General features: G+C 44.9%; 1 protein-coding gene across 1 annotated transcript in view; it reads left to right on the top strand.

The window, feature by feature from the left end:
* Positions 1–3,352, top strand: part of LOC137570039 (centromere-associated protein E-like) — a 63,841-nt gene extending 60,489 nt beyond the window's left edge. The window contains exon 10 of the mRNA XM_068278890.1: positions 2,938–3,352. Coding sequence (XP_068134991.1) covers positions 2,938–3,038 — 101 coding nt within the window. The 3' untranslated portion in view covers positions 3,039–3,352. The remainder of the gene's footprint in view (positions 1–2,937) is intronic.
* The last annotated feature ends 14,520 nt before the right edge of the window (positions 3,353–17,872 follow it).

Raw genomic sequence — 17,872 nt, 5'->3', positions numbered from 1 at the left:
CTTCTAACTTCAGTTGTCCTTTGAAGTGACCCTGAGATGGGGCCACAGGAATAAAATATACAGACCTGGGGCTTCCTCCAACCCCCTCCGCTTGATTGCTCCCCCAATCTCTGGTACACTTTTTAAGTCCCTGATCCTTCATTCCATATTTGTCTACTTTGACCCCAGCTCCTTTGCCTGGTCCTCTCCAGTCTCAATGCTTTCTCCTGCAGTGCCCACTCCAGCATATGAGGCTTGAAACATTTTGGTCTAAAATGTTTTGTATTTCGAAGTTTATTTAACAGCACTTAAATGTTGGAACTTTGTCTTGCTGACCAAAATTTAGTCCCTGACACTTTGGCTTCTGCTCATCTTTAGTGTCTTTATGCAGCTTAGAAACACATCTTTACTAAATGAATAATTTGTGAAATTGCTCCAGGCTCTACACATTAATTGCATATCTGTGGACTAAAGGTGTGTATAAACACTTAGCTTAAACTCTGCCAGGGCGTCCAATAAATACCGCCTTTGCTGAGAGTCTAGCGTGTTTGTGTACGGCAGCCCCTGATCCTCCCAGAGATCAGCCTGCCTGATATTCTTGGCCGAATGCAGCCCGACTGTATTTTTCTCCCTCCTTAATCCTCCAGTACTGACCTGCAGACTAGCAACACATCTATACAGAACTGGGCACCGTTCTGTCGCCAGAAGGATCGATTCCCGATCCCTGTGGGCAACAGTGATTGTATTGGGGTACCTAGCTTAACGTGAACTCTAGAGGGCTCAAAATAAGCTGGCTATTTGCCTAGGTAGTGGGTAGCCTCTGTATAGAGCTGATACTTCCCACCTCCTCGTTTTGCCACGCATGGACCCTCAGAACATATCCGACAGGAATCGTGAAAGATATGCACTCTGCCGTGTATCAGTACATACTGGGCCGTACTGCACATGTGCATGTATAGCTATGCCTGTGCTGTAAGCCAAAGCCGCTCGTCCACAACCAACTCTGTGCTACTGCACTGGTGCAGCCTTACTCGCACATGCGCTTTTGTGCACAAAGGGAAGCATGGCTGCAATCGAAAAGGGTCTCAGCCAGTGGCAGGGTCAAGGAGGATGTTTGCTTTAACCCTCCTGGCGGTTTATTAAAATCCGCCAGGGGGCAGCACAGCCGTTTAAAAAAAAAAAAAAAAATTTTATATCATGTAGCGAGACAAGGTCTCCTCCACCCGCTCCACACCCCACCCCAGCCTCCGGCGATCGGAGATCCCGTTCAAAGAATGGGATCTCCTGGAGGGCTTCCCCCGTCGCCATGGCGATGGGCGGGATGACGTCAAAGGGGACTCCGATCCACCCCTCAGCGCTGCCTGGCACTGATTGGCCAGGCAGCGCACGGGGTTGGGGGGGGGGGGGCGGCTGCGGCTCGACTGATAGCGGCGGGGGGGCAAAGTGCTAGCTGCGTGTAGCAAAAAAAAATTTATACAAATCGGCCCAGCGGGGCCTGAGCGGTCCCTTCTGGCGGCATAGCCCGAGCTGAGCTCGGGCTTACCGCCAGGAAGGTTACAGGTGTGCACAGGAACAAAATGCAGTCCCAATCACTGCCCGTCCCTGTTCACTTTGAATCCCTTTGCCACCCCATTCACATCAAATATCTCTCTGTTCCTGCCTTATCAGCACTTCAATTTGTATCTGTTGTCTGGCCTGCCCACATCTTGTGCCCCAGTTATTCTCTCCCAACTTGTGCCCCACTTAAAGTGGAATAAAACCCAGCATTTCTTCTTTGCTCTAAAAAATTATTTACAGCATATTATATACTACCACCATTTGTTTTTACTAGAACAGCATTTAATTAGTCAAACACAGGGCTTGAAATTTCAGTGCAGAGAGAAAGCTGGACGCATCCGAAGTGGAGATAATGTTATCTTGTGTTTACTTAATTGTATCAAGTGAAGAATGTGACACATTCTCTGACTGTGCAGATGCTCCTGGACACAGACAGACATTCAAAGCGTTTCTGCCTTCAATACAAGATGAATAAAACCAGTTATTAATAAAATGCAAAGGCAGCTCTCAAAGCAAAAAAATTTACTTTTGGGAACTTGTAATCTCTAAATGAATAATACTTATGCACAAATGCAAATATGATAACAGTATGGCATATAAACATGTAGGAAAACCTGTTTTTATTGAATATTATGTCAGGGTTTTATACTGCTTTAACAATCTTTGCCCCTCAACCTCCAAACTATGTGCCCTAGCACTTTACCAACATCACAGGGTGGTGGGTTTACATGGTGTTCTATTGCAAGGCAAGTACTTGCTGATCTGTGATGTCTCCTCTTCAGACAGCTGCTGGTGTGGTTGTCCTCACCCTCCATAACCATTAGCTTGTGTGGTTGCACCATGTAGGTGCTCCTCTTACTCCAACAAAGGTGGAGTAAGAGGATGCTAATTTCTGGAACTGGCTAAAAAGCTGTACACAAATTAGCATAAGCTCACTACCCTCTGCAAAACTGCTCTGCTGTGAAGGATGTATAGCAAATAACTAGAAGATGTGTTATACAATTCCAAGTGCAACATCCCCTCCCATCCCCCAACAATATGAGATTCACATTATATTGTTTGTGTATATTTCTATATGAAAGTGGATTTTATATGCTAAGCATATTTGCTTCTCCCACTAGTCTAAAGTGAAGCATGAATGCCTTGCTTCGGGTACAAGTACCGGCAAGTGCCGGAAATTATTCCTCCAACATTTTTTCAACATTCCTTCTGTTCTAAAAGCCAGTACTTTGCAAAGGCTGATTCCATTTTTAATTTATTGAATACTTTATATTTCCAGGAAACCTATGTCAAGCCCACATTTAGTTTTCTTTCAATACTAGTGTCTTTTCTACTGCGGTAGACAAAAACTACATGTAGTTGTAAGATGACACTGACTGAACTTTCTTTCTCTTTCTCTAGATGAAGTCAACACTGGAAGCACTACTGAAACAAATGATATTAATAAATGGTGGGACCAACCGGACAATAACAAGAATGTTAATGACTGTAAAACTTCTTAAACTGCTTTGCACACCCTTTAATAGAACATGACATAATCAGTCACTACAGGGGAACTGTCACTTATTTTATGCACCCTTTGGTTCGTATTCAATAGGCATTCGTAATCAGACTTATTGACTGGAAATGCCGAAATTGCCAGTCATTGACAGTTTTAAAAAAAGGTTTCAATTGTTTCTAAATATTAAAAGTTTGTTATACACATAACATTCATTTTAAATGTGTTTTTATGTTTGTGTGTCTGTCTTGGGTCTCTTGTGCTATACATTATTTTTTGTTTTATTATTATTCTAAATAAATTGTAATAATCGTTGCTCTTCTGTGTGATTTATTTATGCTATTGATTAGTAATTAAACAGTACCTGACATGTAATGAGGTGCAGATGGAGAAATAAACACTAATTGTAGGCTCCAGAGTTTGCATATAATTTGGAAGGTAGTGAAACATTAGAAATGCTGTGGATATCTCTATCTTGGCTAGAGAGGGAGCCATGGCTCTTGTCTCACAGGAAGTAGCAGGGCTAAGTCCTAAAAGCCAGTATATGGGTACTCTGTACCAAATGAGAGAAAACAGACCCTGGATGTGATTATAACTCCAGCTGAAAACGAGATCGAAAGAATGTTTTGTTTTCACTGTATGGTCTCTTTACCACTTGATGTATTTCTACAAACTGCTTTCATTTATCTTGGCAGATATCTTATTATTTAACCTAGCTGGTGGTAAGGAAGAGGCTGACTCGTTAAAAAAAACTTTCTACAAACAGTATAGACGAGTTAGCTTCGTCCATGCTGAAAACTGTCCTGGAAAGAGTTATAATGGTGTATGTGCACCACCTACTGGCAGTAGGCACATATTGCAGCATTACAGAACATTCAAACTTACAGAATTACAACATATTACATATTATATTACATATTAAATATTACAGCATTACAGAAAACTATGGCATCTAATACCATACGGTATATTGTACAGAGAATGACACTTATTGCCACACCGGTCTGAACTCGGCCATGATGGACTATAACAACCACCATGGCTAAGAGTTGTTCAGCAGACCAGAGTGTGTACAGTGACCCAATGACTATCCCTAAAGATAGGAATGTTGGACCTTAAAGAGAAACTCCAACCTAGAATTGAACTTTATCCCAATCAGTAGCTGATACCCCCTTTTACATGAGAAAAATGCTTTTCACAAACAGACCAGCAGGGGGCGCTGTATGACTGATTTTGTGCTGAAACCCCTCCCACAAGAAGCTCTGAGTACCGTGGTACTCTGGGCAAACTGCCACAATGTAACAATGTTCACAGACAGGAATTAGCTGTTTACAGCTGTCTCTAACAGCCAAAACAGCTAGGAGCAGCTACATAACCTGCCCACAGTAAAAATGTCTCCATGTAATAAATGTCAGAATGTAAATCGGGGAGAGGAAAGATTTTACAATGAGCAAACACGGACTAAATCATTTATACATAATTATGGTAAAAAATGAAGCACTTTTTTTTACTACATTATTTTCACTGGAGTTCCTCTTTAAGCTATGCCTGAGCATGACCCAATGGCAATGTTCTTGGCACCTCCCCACCTGCTGGAAGCCGCTAAGTCAGATGCGCTTGTCATCCCTTCGCCGCAAGTGTGCAGAAAAGCATTTGTCGACTTTCAACGGCGATTCCCAGCGATCGTCATCTTTCATCCCGCAGATGGACAAAGGAGTTTGGCGCTAATGGACCAGACTCTGCTGCTTCCAGATAGTGGAAAAAATAAAGATAGAAATGCTGCTTTTGCATAAACGGCGGTAAATGACGTGCAAGTGTGCGTGTGAACTTGGCCCTTAGTTGTTGAACCACACGAGAGATGTTTTAGGTAAACACTGTACAGTATTTATTTCTGTATCTAGATTTTTCTTCATCCACATTTGATGAGGCTTTTTCTATTTGTGATTAAAGTTTTTTGTTTTGTTTTTTTACAAATTTTAATTTTGTGACATGATTTTGTTTTGAAACTTTTATTATACTCACAATGGATACTAGACCCTTGCTTGTCAGATTTTAGTAAGTTGCAAGCAAAGATTTCACAAAAATTAATTGAACCACTTTTTGCACAGAATTCCTGCAGAAATTGAACGCTAGGGAGGTTAAAATATGTACCATTCATTTAAGTGCCAACACAGTGTTTGGTTCATGCTGTCTTGGTGCCAGGCTTTCAGCTATTATACAGATAAAATGCCTGACAAAGCTGCTCACCACATGTATTTGTGGCATCAGATGTTAAAGGGACACTATCAACGTTTTTTTTATGAACCCCTTTAGCAGGCAGAAGGGCCTTAGTAATAACAGATAGTGGTAGTAAAAGGGGGAAAAAAGCAAGTTACTTTATCAGAACTTGCATAGTGCTAGTGGTGTCAAGTGACAGGTTCTTCTACTGTATACAGAGGCTTCTCCCTTCACCGCAGCAACAGGCTTCTGATGTGCAAATTATTTCACATGCTGTAGTGAGAAATTACGTTTGACAATTACATTGGCTCACATTGATCACCGGGTCAGGAACCAATTAAATCGGCTCCTGACTGGCTCAGGGAGCTCTGCTGTTGTAGCGACAGCAGAATGAGTGGGCTACAGCGATGGGAGAGCAGTGTGAACAGCGGGTCTGCGGCACGACATCAGTAAGGCCTGTTTTGTGAGCCAACAGTCTCTGGTTGTAAAAGACACTGAAGCGAAAAAAATATGATATAATTAATTGGTTGTGTAATACGGATAATTACTAGAATTTTAGTAGCAAAGAAAACGTTCTAATGTTTTTATTTTCAGATATGTAGTGTTTATAACATTGTATCATTCTCTAATATTTGCAGTTTAGACGCTACTCAGCATTCTAAATGGGTTCAAAAGTTCACTAGCCTGCTCTGGAAAATCTTCCCTGCAGAGAGAAAAAAAAAAGATGCATTAGTCTTTTAAAGCTTATTATCTCAAGTGTCTGGCAGAGTTCTCTGCGACTTTGAAAGTCGTGGAGCTCAAGGGCTAATTTGCATAGATAACGGCAGTTTCTTAGCTCTTCCTTTACTGGAAACAATATTAGACTTGTGTCTCTGCTGCTAACTTTTTTTTCTTAGCTTTACTACACATACAAATCATTAGATCATAATTTTTTTTCCGTTTCAGTGTATCTTTAAGGGTGGTACAGATATTCAACAGAAAGGAGAAGTGAGCACGCACATCCAATGCAAAGTTCAATTTATTCCACCATTACAAAGCCATAAAGGTTACAGTACCGTACTGCTGGAGAGGAATAGAAGTCAGTGAGGGAATGTTCTACAGCTGTTTCATGCCAGTAGTGTGTGGTGCATCATCACGACATCTGAACAAATGTATATCCCCCTCTTATATCTATGATTACACAATTAACACTTGAGATAATTATCTCTTAATAACAGTTTAGCCTGCAGGTCACTGTCCTCCAATCAACACTGTTCGTTATGCCTGGTGAGCCAATACCGCCGAAGCAAATACAGGGGCGTCCCTAGCTATGATTAAGGACAGATTGTCCGAAACATGTTAGCTACTTAGATGGTGCCTTGGCTGTTTATGGATACGTCCTTCAAATAAAGGGTGCTTCTCATGACAAGTGCGGACCCTCCTTCTTCCTACTCTGATTCCTTGGTTTTGCTGGCCAGGTCGAGCACTGTCAGAAAAGTGGTGGGATTGAGCGGTGTTCACTCTGTCTAAAGTCTTGGCGTCCCTATTCCCACTGCAGTGGGTGGCAAGGGCGCTCATTTCCGCACCGTGAAGCGCATGCCTGATGCGTCCCTTCCCGTCATTGCCGGAAGTTTGTGCGCGTGAAACGCAAAGGGGAGGAAGAATCCCGTCGTCACTGTATGCTAATCAGCAGGAAGTGATCCATCTGCCTATGTACGTAAGGCTCACCAGCCTACAACTAAAACATTTATACAGAGAACAAAGATCCAAAGGGTAGTCATTGTGTTAAGGCAGCCAAAGCTATACAAAGTATCAAAAGCAGCAACTATATTTAAAGGGAGATTCCAAAAAGGATTGATTTTATAATCCCAAACTCCAAATAGCGCTGGCAAATTACAACCTGTTGGCTGCTAATTACACACTCACCACCCAGGACACAGTTCAACATCTCGATCGGAAAGGACTTTTCTCTGCATCTAGGACAAACTAAATAAGAATGTCACCAAAAAAGCTAGAAAGCTTAAGAGAATACATAAAAAGCATATCAGGGAAGGGGATGAACTTTAAAACTAGTTAATATACAATTCTATGGTCTACAAAAAACATAAATTATTCTTTTCATTAAGACCTAAAGGCCCAGTCGCATCGAAGAAGGAAATCCAATAGGATTCTCTCTAGCAATTTTTTGTGCCAGTCCCCTCCTCGTCTATCCCTAGTGACCATTTCCAGCCCAAAAAAGCGTAGAAGGGTGACATTGCCATGGTGTGCTGATTGAAAATGCTCAATGACTTAGGGGCTCCCTACACCATTATGGATAGATCTGCAGTGATCTTGATAACAGTCCTATAAAGATCTAGTGGTCTCGCCCACATAAATTCTGTCACAAGTACAGGTAAGAGCATAGACCAGACCATTGGGTTGACAGTTAATAAATTGTCTAAATCTGCACATTTTCCCAAATCTAGCGAAGGAGTTACACCTGGTAATAAAATTACAGCATGAGCATCGACCGCAATGGTAATTACCCACCGGGCGGTTGCCACCCAACCAGGATCGGGTCTTGGGGCTGACAAATTCACTGCAAGTTAGTTTGTTATTTAAATTAGGACAACGTCTGTAAGAGACAAAGGGTAGCAATTCACTTCTTTTACTCAACGATTTATCCTGTTGGATGATCCACCAATTCTTATTTATAGAGGATTTAATTTGTTCATACATAGGGAAATATGTAAAGTGCATATAAAACCGCTCTTGGGTGTTACATTTGAAAGGTGTTAGTAGTTGACCCCTATCTTTTTTTTGGAGGCTTTCAGAAATGCCTCCTGGATCACTGTCTGACTATATCCTTGCATCAAAAGTCTCTTAACTCCTCCGATTGGGATATAAAGTCTTCCCAGGTACTGGCATTACGCCTAATTCTCAAGAATTGACTAGGGTAGACTTTTAATGGTATTTGGGGGATGGTAGCTTGTAGCATGCAGTAATGAATTGACTGCCGTTTCCTTCCTGTATGTTTTAGTGAGGATGGAGCCCTCCCGAACAAAAATGTTCAAATCACTTTCCTTGCAGAAAATGGCTTCTGAGAGCAAGAAAGAGATAAAAAGGGGAATTTCTTATAAATTTTTCTTATCAATTTTGGCTCAAATGCTCCCCATTGGTGTAATAACAGACCAATGGTGGTCAGGAGGATCCCTTCTTTGACACCCGGAGGGGATATTATGGGGACGCACAAAAGTGTGTTCTTTTGATACTGATAAAATTATTATGCATTGTGAGAATATGGCGGGTTGATTATATTTATGTACTTTCTGCACAAGCAGTGCAGAGGGAGAGAGAGACATTCCAGTTGCCTGTGAAGGGAGAAGCCTCTGACACGCTGAATAGAAGAACCTGTCACCTAACACCACTAGCACTATGCGCGTACCTATTATTCAGCCGCCGGGAGATTTGGGCACAGGTTAAAGCCGATAAAAAACTTACCTTGCTCCTGCACAAGTCCCGGCGGTGTTAATTACTATTTCCCTCCAGGCTGCCATGGATAGTGGAGGAAAGATGTAATTCAGCTGCCAGCTAGTGCTCCGTCTTTTGATGGTGCCCAAATTACTCACTGAGCGTCGCTATAGCCGTAATTCCTATTACGGCTTATGGTGGTGCTGGCTGCACCCAAATCTCCTGGGCTGATTTTACAGCATTCGCACTAGCTGACAAAGTAACGGAACATCTTCAGCCGCTATAGCGGCAGTCCTCACAGGCTTCCGTACTTGCATTGTTTACTTGCGTCATCACGTGACCCCGGCGCTCGTGCGCTGGGGTCATGAGAGAGCGGCAGTAAACAATCCAAGTACGGAAGCCTCTGAGGACTGCCGCTATAGCGGCTGAAGATGTTCCGATACTTTGTCAGCTGGGATCGCGCTGCTGAGGGGCTTACTGGGCTGACGCTGGGCTGGATTAAAAGGTTAAAGAACAAAGCATTGCGGATGATAACAGCGGCTTTCCCTATGCCACTTAGAGTCATTGTGGACCGCGCTGCTGGGGCACCCTGGGGAGATAAAGATCAAAGGACAAGCAGAGTGGATTATAACAGTGGCTTCTCCTATGCCGCTTAGACATTGTGGATCGCGCTTCTGGGCTCGCTGGGGAGATTAAAGATAAAAGGGACAGCATTGTGGATGATAAAAGCAGCTGCTCCTATGCTGCTTTGGAACACCGTGGATCACATTTCTGCTGCTGATGCCACCGTACTGTGCACCTTGTTAGGACCACATGGACACCCAGACCGAACCCAGCTACTGCCACCCAGGCTGGTGAGATCTCCTGTAATTGAATGGGTTAGTTAGTGTAGCTGGGGAGGGGTGGAGTTGTGTAGTGCAGTGTAGCTGGGGGGAGGGGACAGCAGGGGTTAGTGAAGTGTAGTTTAGTATAGTTTGTGATGGCAGCAGGGGTTAATGTAGCTTGGCAGTGAGACAGAGACATCTTAGGTGAAGGAAAGGTCTATAAGAAACTCCTGGACCATCGATGCACCCAGGTTTAGTATATATTTTTTTTCCCTAGTTTTTGCCCTTTAGGTGCGTCTTATAGTCCGGAGCGTCTTATAGTCTGAAAAATACGGTATACATGTTGCACCCGCGGTGACACTGACTGACAAGAGATGCAGTGATTTGGCTCTGCACATGATGAATGGTACAGATTTACTTTAAAAATGTGTGATGTGTGTATGTACATAGCGATCAGGTATTGTAAGGGCTAGGCCCGCTTCACACCGACAGACCAAACTCCCTGTTTATCACAATGCAAACAACCGCAAAGAGCATTATCAATAGTTGACACCCTCAAGACATAAATATCAGTCCTCTCTGCGTCAATCTTTGTGTAGTGTTGGTCGTGCTCGTGCACAAGTTTGCGGGAATGCAGGAATGGCGGTTTCAGAGCCCCTATGGCGTACATGTCAAACTCCGTCCCGTGGGCCAAATCTGGCCCTCAGAGCAATTAAATTTGGCCCTCAAGTGGTTTCCCCACTTTGCATTATGCTTGGCCCACTCTAGACCACCAGGGAAGCTAAACTGAAGGTGAAGTCCTAGATCAACATAGGATCCATATGGGGAGAAAGGGGGAAGGCACTAAACACCAGGAAGAATTGGGCCACCTGGTAACTTTATAAGGGAGGAAGGTGGCCAGTAGACATTGAGGTTGGCCCGCGACTAGATCCAAGTGTACAATTTTGGTCCACTTTGCATTTTAGTTTGACACCTCTGCCCTATTGTCAGGCTGAGGTAGTGTGGACCCAGTGTTGGCCTAGTAGGCTGTATTGTTGATCACCTGAGGTGACCATAAAATAAAAGGTTTTGCCAACAATTATCCAGCCGATCGACTTTGGTCTGTCCACAATGAAGCAACGATCTTCTCATCTTCAGTGTGCCAAGATGACCATATAGGTCACTGTTTCATTGAGATACACAAGGTAATGATCACGAAGGGGAATTGACAAGTACATGCCTTTCTTTTTGGGTTGTTGCAGCCACTGTGTAGCACCAGAGGCCATAAAAATTTGGCATGTACAGTCACATGCCAGAAAAATTAGGTTTTGTAGAAGCCTTAAAAATTCAGGATTTACCTATAGAAAAAAAAAAATTGCGTCTTGGACCCTAGTTGGTGGTGGCGGAGAAGGACAGCCGTGTGGGTAGTCAAGTTTGTCATGCGGCGTGCAAAGAGGAAAGACAGTTGTGTGGGGACAAGTCTTCCAGCAGACAGTAACTCACCGCGATCAATGCATCATTCATGTTATTAAAAGTCAGGTAGTCAACACTTTGGTGACCTAGATGACTATGATTTCTCTTGTCAGTGACAATCCCTCCTGCTGCACTGAAGGTCCTTTCTGACAGGACACTTGAGGCGGGGCAAGCCAGAAGTTTGATGGCAAATTGTGACAGCTCTGGCCACAGGTCAAACCTGCACACCCAGTAGTCCAGGGGTTCATCGCTCCTTAGAGTGTCAATATCTGCAGTTAAGGCTAGGTAGTCCGATACCTGTCAGTCGAGGCGTTCTCTGAGGGTGGATCCTGAAGGGCTGTGGCTATGCGTTGGACTAAAAAAAAACTCTGCATGTCCGACGTCACCAACACATCGGTACAGCATCTTGTCCTTGCCGGCATGGCCGTGGGAGGAGGAGGATTACTGGCACCTTTTCCCCTGTTAGATTCCCGTCGTACTGTGACATCACCCTTAAACGCAGTGAAAAGCATAGTTTGCAGCCTGTTGTTCAACTGTTGCAGCCTTTCTGACTTCTCTTGTAATTTGGTAACATTTCCGTCACTTTGTGCTCATATCGAGGGTGTTGTAGCGTTGCCACCCAGTACAGGTTGTTCACCTTGAGCCTTTTTATACAGGGGTCCCTCAGCAGGCAGGACAGCATGAAAGACCCCATTTGCACAAGGTTGGATGCCGAGGTAGCCATGTCCCGTTCCTCATACTCACTGATGTCATTGATGGTCTCCTCCTTCCCCCAGCACCGCATAGTAAATAAAGCCCCAACTTGGCAACAACAAGTTAAGCGTTGATGCCTCACAGATCCACCAAATGATAACCTCATCTAAGGCCCCACTTTCTCCCCCCACACTGATTTTGAGTTTAGTGCCCCACAAATAAGTGTAGGACTGGAACTTTGTCCCACACACATACTGTAATAACATGGTAGATGATCAAGATGGCGCCGGACTCGGTCGCCACGGCCACAGGGCTCCGGAATTTTTTCCACTTTTCTCCCTAATTCACCCTCGCTGCACTTACCCGATCTCCCCTATCTCTCTGGGGAACGGGCGCGCATCGTAGGCTGCCGAGCGGGTTGAGGAGGACAGGAGGACAAGAGGCTTTTGGGCTCCGGTAGGCTCCGGCAGGGTCTATCGCAGCCGGAGGACGGGAGGAGCACCATGCGGCCGAGCACCATCTGCTGCCTACCATGCGGCCGAGCACCATCTGCTGCCTACGCTGCCTGCACTCAACCTCCGATGCTGCGCTGGAGGGAACCACCAGCAGCATCGGGTCCTGCCGCTGCTGGGGACTGTGTCAGCCTGCTCCGCGGCACCACCTTGGCTGCTCCGGCCCTCCCACGTGGTCCTGACAAGTGGAGCTCCAGACCTCCCGGGTTCATCTGCCTCGCCTACGCACCACCAGCTGCTAAAACACGTCCTCCTGCGTGTCACCACCACCACCACCTGTGGATCAGCTGCCCACTGTCCGAGCGGGTTGAGGAGGACGTGAGGCTTTTTGGGCTCCAGTAGGCTCCGGCAGGGTCTATTGCAGCCGGGGGACGGGAGGAGCACCATGCGGCTGAGCATCGTCCGCTGTCTACGCTGCCTCCACTCAACCTCCGATGCTGCACGGGAGGGAACCACCAGCAGCACCAGGTCCTGCCACTGCTGGGGACAGTGCCGGCCGGCCACCGCTGGGGACTTGTCAGCCTGCTCTGCGGCACCTAAATCCACCTTGGCTGCTCCGGCTCTCCCACGTGGTCCCGACAAGTGGAGCTCCAGACCTCTCGGGCCCATCTGCCTTAGCCTGCGCATCACCAGCCGCCATCCCACGTCCTCCAGCGCGTCAGCACCACCACCTGAGGATCAGCTGCCCACTCTCCTACACTAAGGCAAACCGGACCACAGAGCGGGATACAGGGTCATCTTGCCCAGCTTTGCCTGCCTGAGCCACCGAGGTTAGTGCTCCGGACTACAGCTGGTGCCCAAGCTTCTGCTGCCACACGGCTCACCCCCACCATAGCGCATACATCAGCCCCACGTGGCTGCGACCATAGGCCCACCTGATGCAGGCACTGCCCTCACTTTCTGTGGGCCCTCCATGGAAAGTATACAGGCCCTCCACAGAGGAACTTTTGCAGAGGCCATTTTAGGCCTCCGGGGCCTGCTCAAGCAACCTGGGCTGCCACCTTCCACCTGGTCCCCACGAGGTCTGCCGGACTTAAACAACCCAGCATCTGGCAGGGGCCCACCGATCTGGCACCTTACTGCAGATCCTCTCTCCAGTCTCTGACGCGACCGGCTTCCCTGCCCTGAATGGCTCACCACGCGGTCTGCTCCTCCTGGGCTTCATCGACCCCAGCCACCCGACGCCTGAGCCACCTGACCTACTTCCTCGCCTGATCCATCCGACGGCTGCCCTGCACAAGGGGACTCGCTCTTCACTGTCCCTCTCACTTTCCCTCTCACTTATCTTTATTTTCCTCCCTTCTCTTGCATCTCTCTCTCTCTTCCCCAGGGTTGGTCTGGGGAGGCATCTGATTCAAGTATCGCTGCAGAAGCGTTTGAGTGCCTAATACGGCAGCGGATTACCCCCTCCAGACCTGCTCCTGGGTCCATCTGTAAGTTTTCTTACATCTAGGTTTATTCTACACTTCTTTCCTCTGCTTTCTGGGGGGCATCCAAATAGCTGCAGAGCTGTTGAGCGCTGCAGAGAAGGTAGCGCTCCACTCACATAGCACTTGGATGTCTCCTTGGGGGCCTTCGACTATGTAACTATGTAACTAAGTATTATGTCCCATGCACTGTGTACTCACTACTAAATGTAATGTACATTACTGCTTGCGTTTTGCTGTACCATCACCGACCCTGTATGTGCCAAAAATAATTCCGGGTACAACCCCCGTTGTACTTGGCGAAATAAAGTGATTCTGATTCTGATTCTAATAAGATGTATTATGCTTTAAAATTATGATTTTTCTCTGTTTATGCCTTATGTTTAAGTCATATGTTATCTGGTTATAAGTTGATTAAGTCAGTAGCTGACGGAATGTTTGACCTTATATTGAATAGGTGGTTTTCAAAATATTTCTGTTGTAAAATTATCAATGCAGACTATATATGTATACAGCTCTTTAACACTAAGACTATTAACAAATGCCTTCAAAACTTACTACCTTTAATGTTCGGGGACTGAACTCTCCCTACAAGAGACATCTTCTATGGAACGAAATCAAGGCGCAAAAATCACAAATTATTTTTGCACAAGAGACCCATCTTTTACAAAAGGACATCCATTTGTGCACTAATGTAATGTTCCCGATTATATATCATAGCACATTTAGGGGAAAAAAAAGAGGTGTCATGATGGCGTTTCATAGGGATCTCAAGATTGACCCCATATCTACACACTTAGACCCAAATGGGAGGTTTATCATTTTGTTGGCAAGATCAACGAGGAGCCCATCACCTTAGTAGCATTGTACGGCCCCAATTCAGGCCAAAAAGCTTTCATACAGAAACTATGCACAAAAATAAAATCGGTACAACAAGGTCGATTAGTGATTGGGGGGGGACTTTAATGCTTGCCCTTCCAAACTAGATTCATCGTTCAACGCTCCCCATCAGCTAATTGACAAGCAACTGCAATGGAATGACTTATACGATCCCTGGCGCATACTCCACTCCTCCGAACGTGATTACACTTTCTTTTCCAACGTGCATAAAACGTATTCCAGGATTGACCTATTTCTTACGGACAAAATAATGTTGCAGAAGGTGATGGACTCCTCTATTGGTACCAAAACATGGTCTGATCACGCACCAGCCCATCTACTAATTGATGATAACCTATCTACGGAAAAACCTCTCTTGTGGAGACTGAATTCCTCTCTACTTTCGAATAATGTCTTTACTAATAAGTTAGATAACGATATCCGAGAATTTCTTGAAAAGAACTGCACCCCCGGTATGAACAATGCCACTATTTGGTCAGCACTAAAGGCATTCTCCAGGGGAATTCTAATTAGACAAGGAGCTTTTATCAAAAAAAGGAATAATAAATACGAATATTTATTAAAACAAATACAGAGTCAAGAAAAACTCCATAAGCAAAATCCCTCTCTCCAATTAGAAAGGGAACTCTTCCACCTCAGACAGGAGCTCTCAATCATTCTGCAATCTAGATATGATTTTATGTTACAGAAATCCAAAGTAAACTTTTACTCCCAGAGTAATAAAGCCGGGTCTTATCTGGCGAAGTTAATAAAACAAAAACAAGTCAAAGCCAAAATACACTCCCTAGCACACCCTATTACAAAACAAACAATTTCAAACCCCAAACAAATAGCTGATATGTTTTGCGACTACTATGCTAATTTATACAATTTAAGAAATGATACCCATCCAGTTCAGCCTACAGATACTCTTATATCCAGCTTCCTAGATTCCATAAATCTCCCTAGATTAACTAGGTCCCAACTGGAGCATCTAAACACCCCATTTACTATCAGCGAAGTAAGCAATGCTATAAAATCCCTAAAACGCAACAAGGCCCCTGGCCCTGATGGATTTTGCAATGAGTTTTTCTTGACTTTTATTCCAACCATATCTCCCTTTCTGAGTAAACTATTCAATGAATTTGCCACAACAGGCTCCATTCCAGCAGAATATTTAGAGGCAATAATCACTGTTTTGCCCAAGCCAGGGAAAGACCCGTGCTCCACGTCTAACTATAGACCAATCTCGCTACTAAATGCAGACACCAAATTATATTCCAAGTTATTAGCTACAAGGTTAATGCAATTTACCCCTCTCCTACTGGAACAAGACCAGGTCAGATTTACAAAAGGCCGACAGGCAACGGATGCAACAAGACGCATGGCCACAATTTTAAAATATATTGATCTCTGTCGGACGCCTTCTCTGCTGTTAACTTTAGACGCAGAGAAGGCGTTCGACAGGGTTCATTGGAAATTCCTCGAAGCCACACTGGAGAAATTTGGCTTTTCAGGCACAATTCTCTAAGCCATTATGGCTCTGTATACCGCTCCGTCTGCCCGGGTGAACGCAGCAGGTTGTATTTCCAAATCTTTCCATATATCGAATGGGACCCGTCAGGGATGCCCTCTTTCCCCAATTATTTTTGTACTACTAATGGAAACGATTGCTCAAAAGATTCGAGCCAACCCGCTGATTTCAGGAATAAATATAAAGGGTAACAAACACCTAATCAGTATGTTTGCAGATGAAGTGGCCCTCATAATAACAAATCCAGAGTCCTCACTACCACAGCTGCTAAAAGATTTAAAAAAATTCTCTGACGCATCCCTTTATAAACTTAAAGGGAAGGTTCAGGGACTAGCTAAAAAAAATAAAAATCCATTTCCACTTACCTGGGGCTTCCTCCAGCCCGTGGCAGGCAGGAGGTGCCCTCGGCGCCGCCCCGCAGGCTCCCGGTGGTCTCCGGTGGCCGACCCGACCTGGCCAGGCCGGCGGCCAGGTCGGGCCTCTTCTGCGCTCCATGGTGCGTTCCACGCCGGCGCGCTGACGTCATCGGACGTCCTCCGGGCTGTACTGCGCAGGCTCAGTAGCCGAGGGCACCTCCTGCCTGCCACGGGCTGGAGGAAGCCCCAGGTAAGTGGAAATGGATTTTTATTTTTTTTAGCTAGTCCCTGAACCTTCCCTTTAACCAGCACAAATCATTCATTATGGGACTTAATATTCCCCCAACTACCGAACTACATATAAAAACAAAGTATAAATTTTCTTGGGCAGACGGGGCGGTATCCTACCTGGGTATACAATTAACAAAAGCATCATCTGATCTATTCAAATACAACTATGTTCCACTATCAGCAGACATCCGAAAAGAATGTTCACACATACAAATATTTTGGCTCTCTTGGTCAGGATGAATTGCGGCCTTTAAATTATTCCTCCTGCCTAAGATACTCTATATCCTTCGTACTCTCCACATAACAGTACCAAAGTCCTGGTTTAGCGACATCAAAAAGTGTATAAATAACTTTGTTTGGAGTGGAAAAAGAATCCGGACCCCCTACCAAATCATGGTCCTCAATAAAACAGATGGAGGCATGGGCCTACCCAATATTGAACAATATTACAATGCAGCCAATTTAGATATAGTTAGATACTGGTGGATCCAAGCCCTAGAAAAACCCTGGGTACAACTCGAATCCCAACTGGTAGGGACCAATCTTAGGGAACTTTTAGTAAGCCTTTCAGTCCTAGAACACTTTACTCACAACCTTAACCTGGGGACATGGAAAACCTTAGGGATCACTGACCTATCTGATCTCCGCAAAGGTGATCAGATTAAATCATTTGCAGATTTATCCCAGCAATTCGGACTACCACAAAACCAACTGTACACATACCACAGAATCTTTCACATACTCAAATCTACACAATTGTCTCCCCCATCTCTAAATCATAAAGTGGTCACCATGCTGAATTTCAAGGGGCACTTTAAGGGGGGCATATCAGTATGGTACAATATCTTAAACATGCATAGACAATCGCCAATCAACAGGTACTCCCTAGTATGGTCCGCAGATCTGGGTAGCAATGTGATGGTGAAGCAACTAACCATCGCTAGTAACCTGATCTCCAAAATTTCTAAATGTAACTCTCATTGGGAAATGCTTAAAAAAATACTCTATCGGTGGTATGTAACACCAAGACAAATAGCCTCCTTTGCACCCCACTCATCCCCACTATGCTGGAAATGCAATAAAGATATAGGAACATACATGCATATGTTCTGGGGTTGCCCAATGGTTGCGCAATTATGGCCGAAGCAGAGGCGTACATAAGAGCACATCTTATTCCAAATTTCAAGCTACACGCCAAACTAGCATTACTCTTGATAGACGCGG

The sequence above is a fragment of the Hyperolius riggenbachi genome, chromosome 1 (assembly GCF_040937935.1).
Source record: "Hyperolius riggenbachi isolate aHypRig1 chromosome 1, aHypRig1.pri, whole genome shotgun sequence".
Taxonomy (NCBI): domain Eukaryota; kingdom Metazoa; phylum Chordata; class Amphibia; order Anura; family Hyperoliidae; genus Hyperolius; species Hyperolius riggenbachi.
Note: the sequence above shows the minus strand (reverse complement) of the source record. Positions and strands in the feature narration are given on the sequence as shown.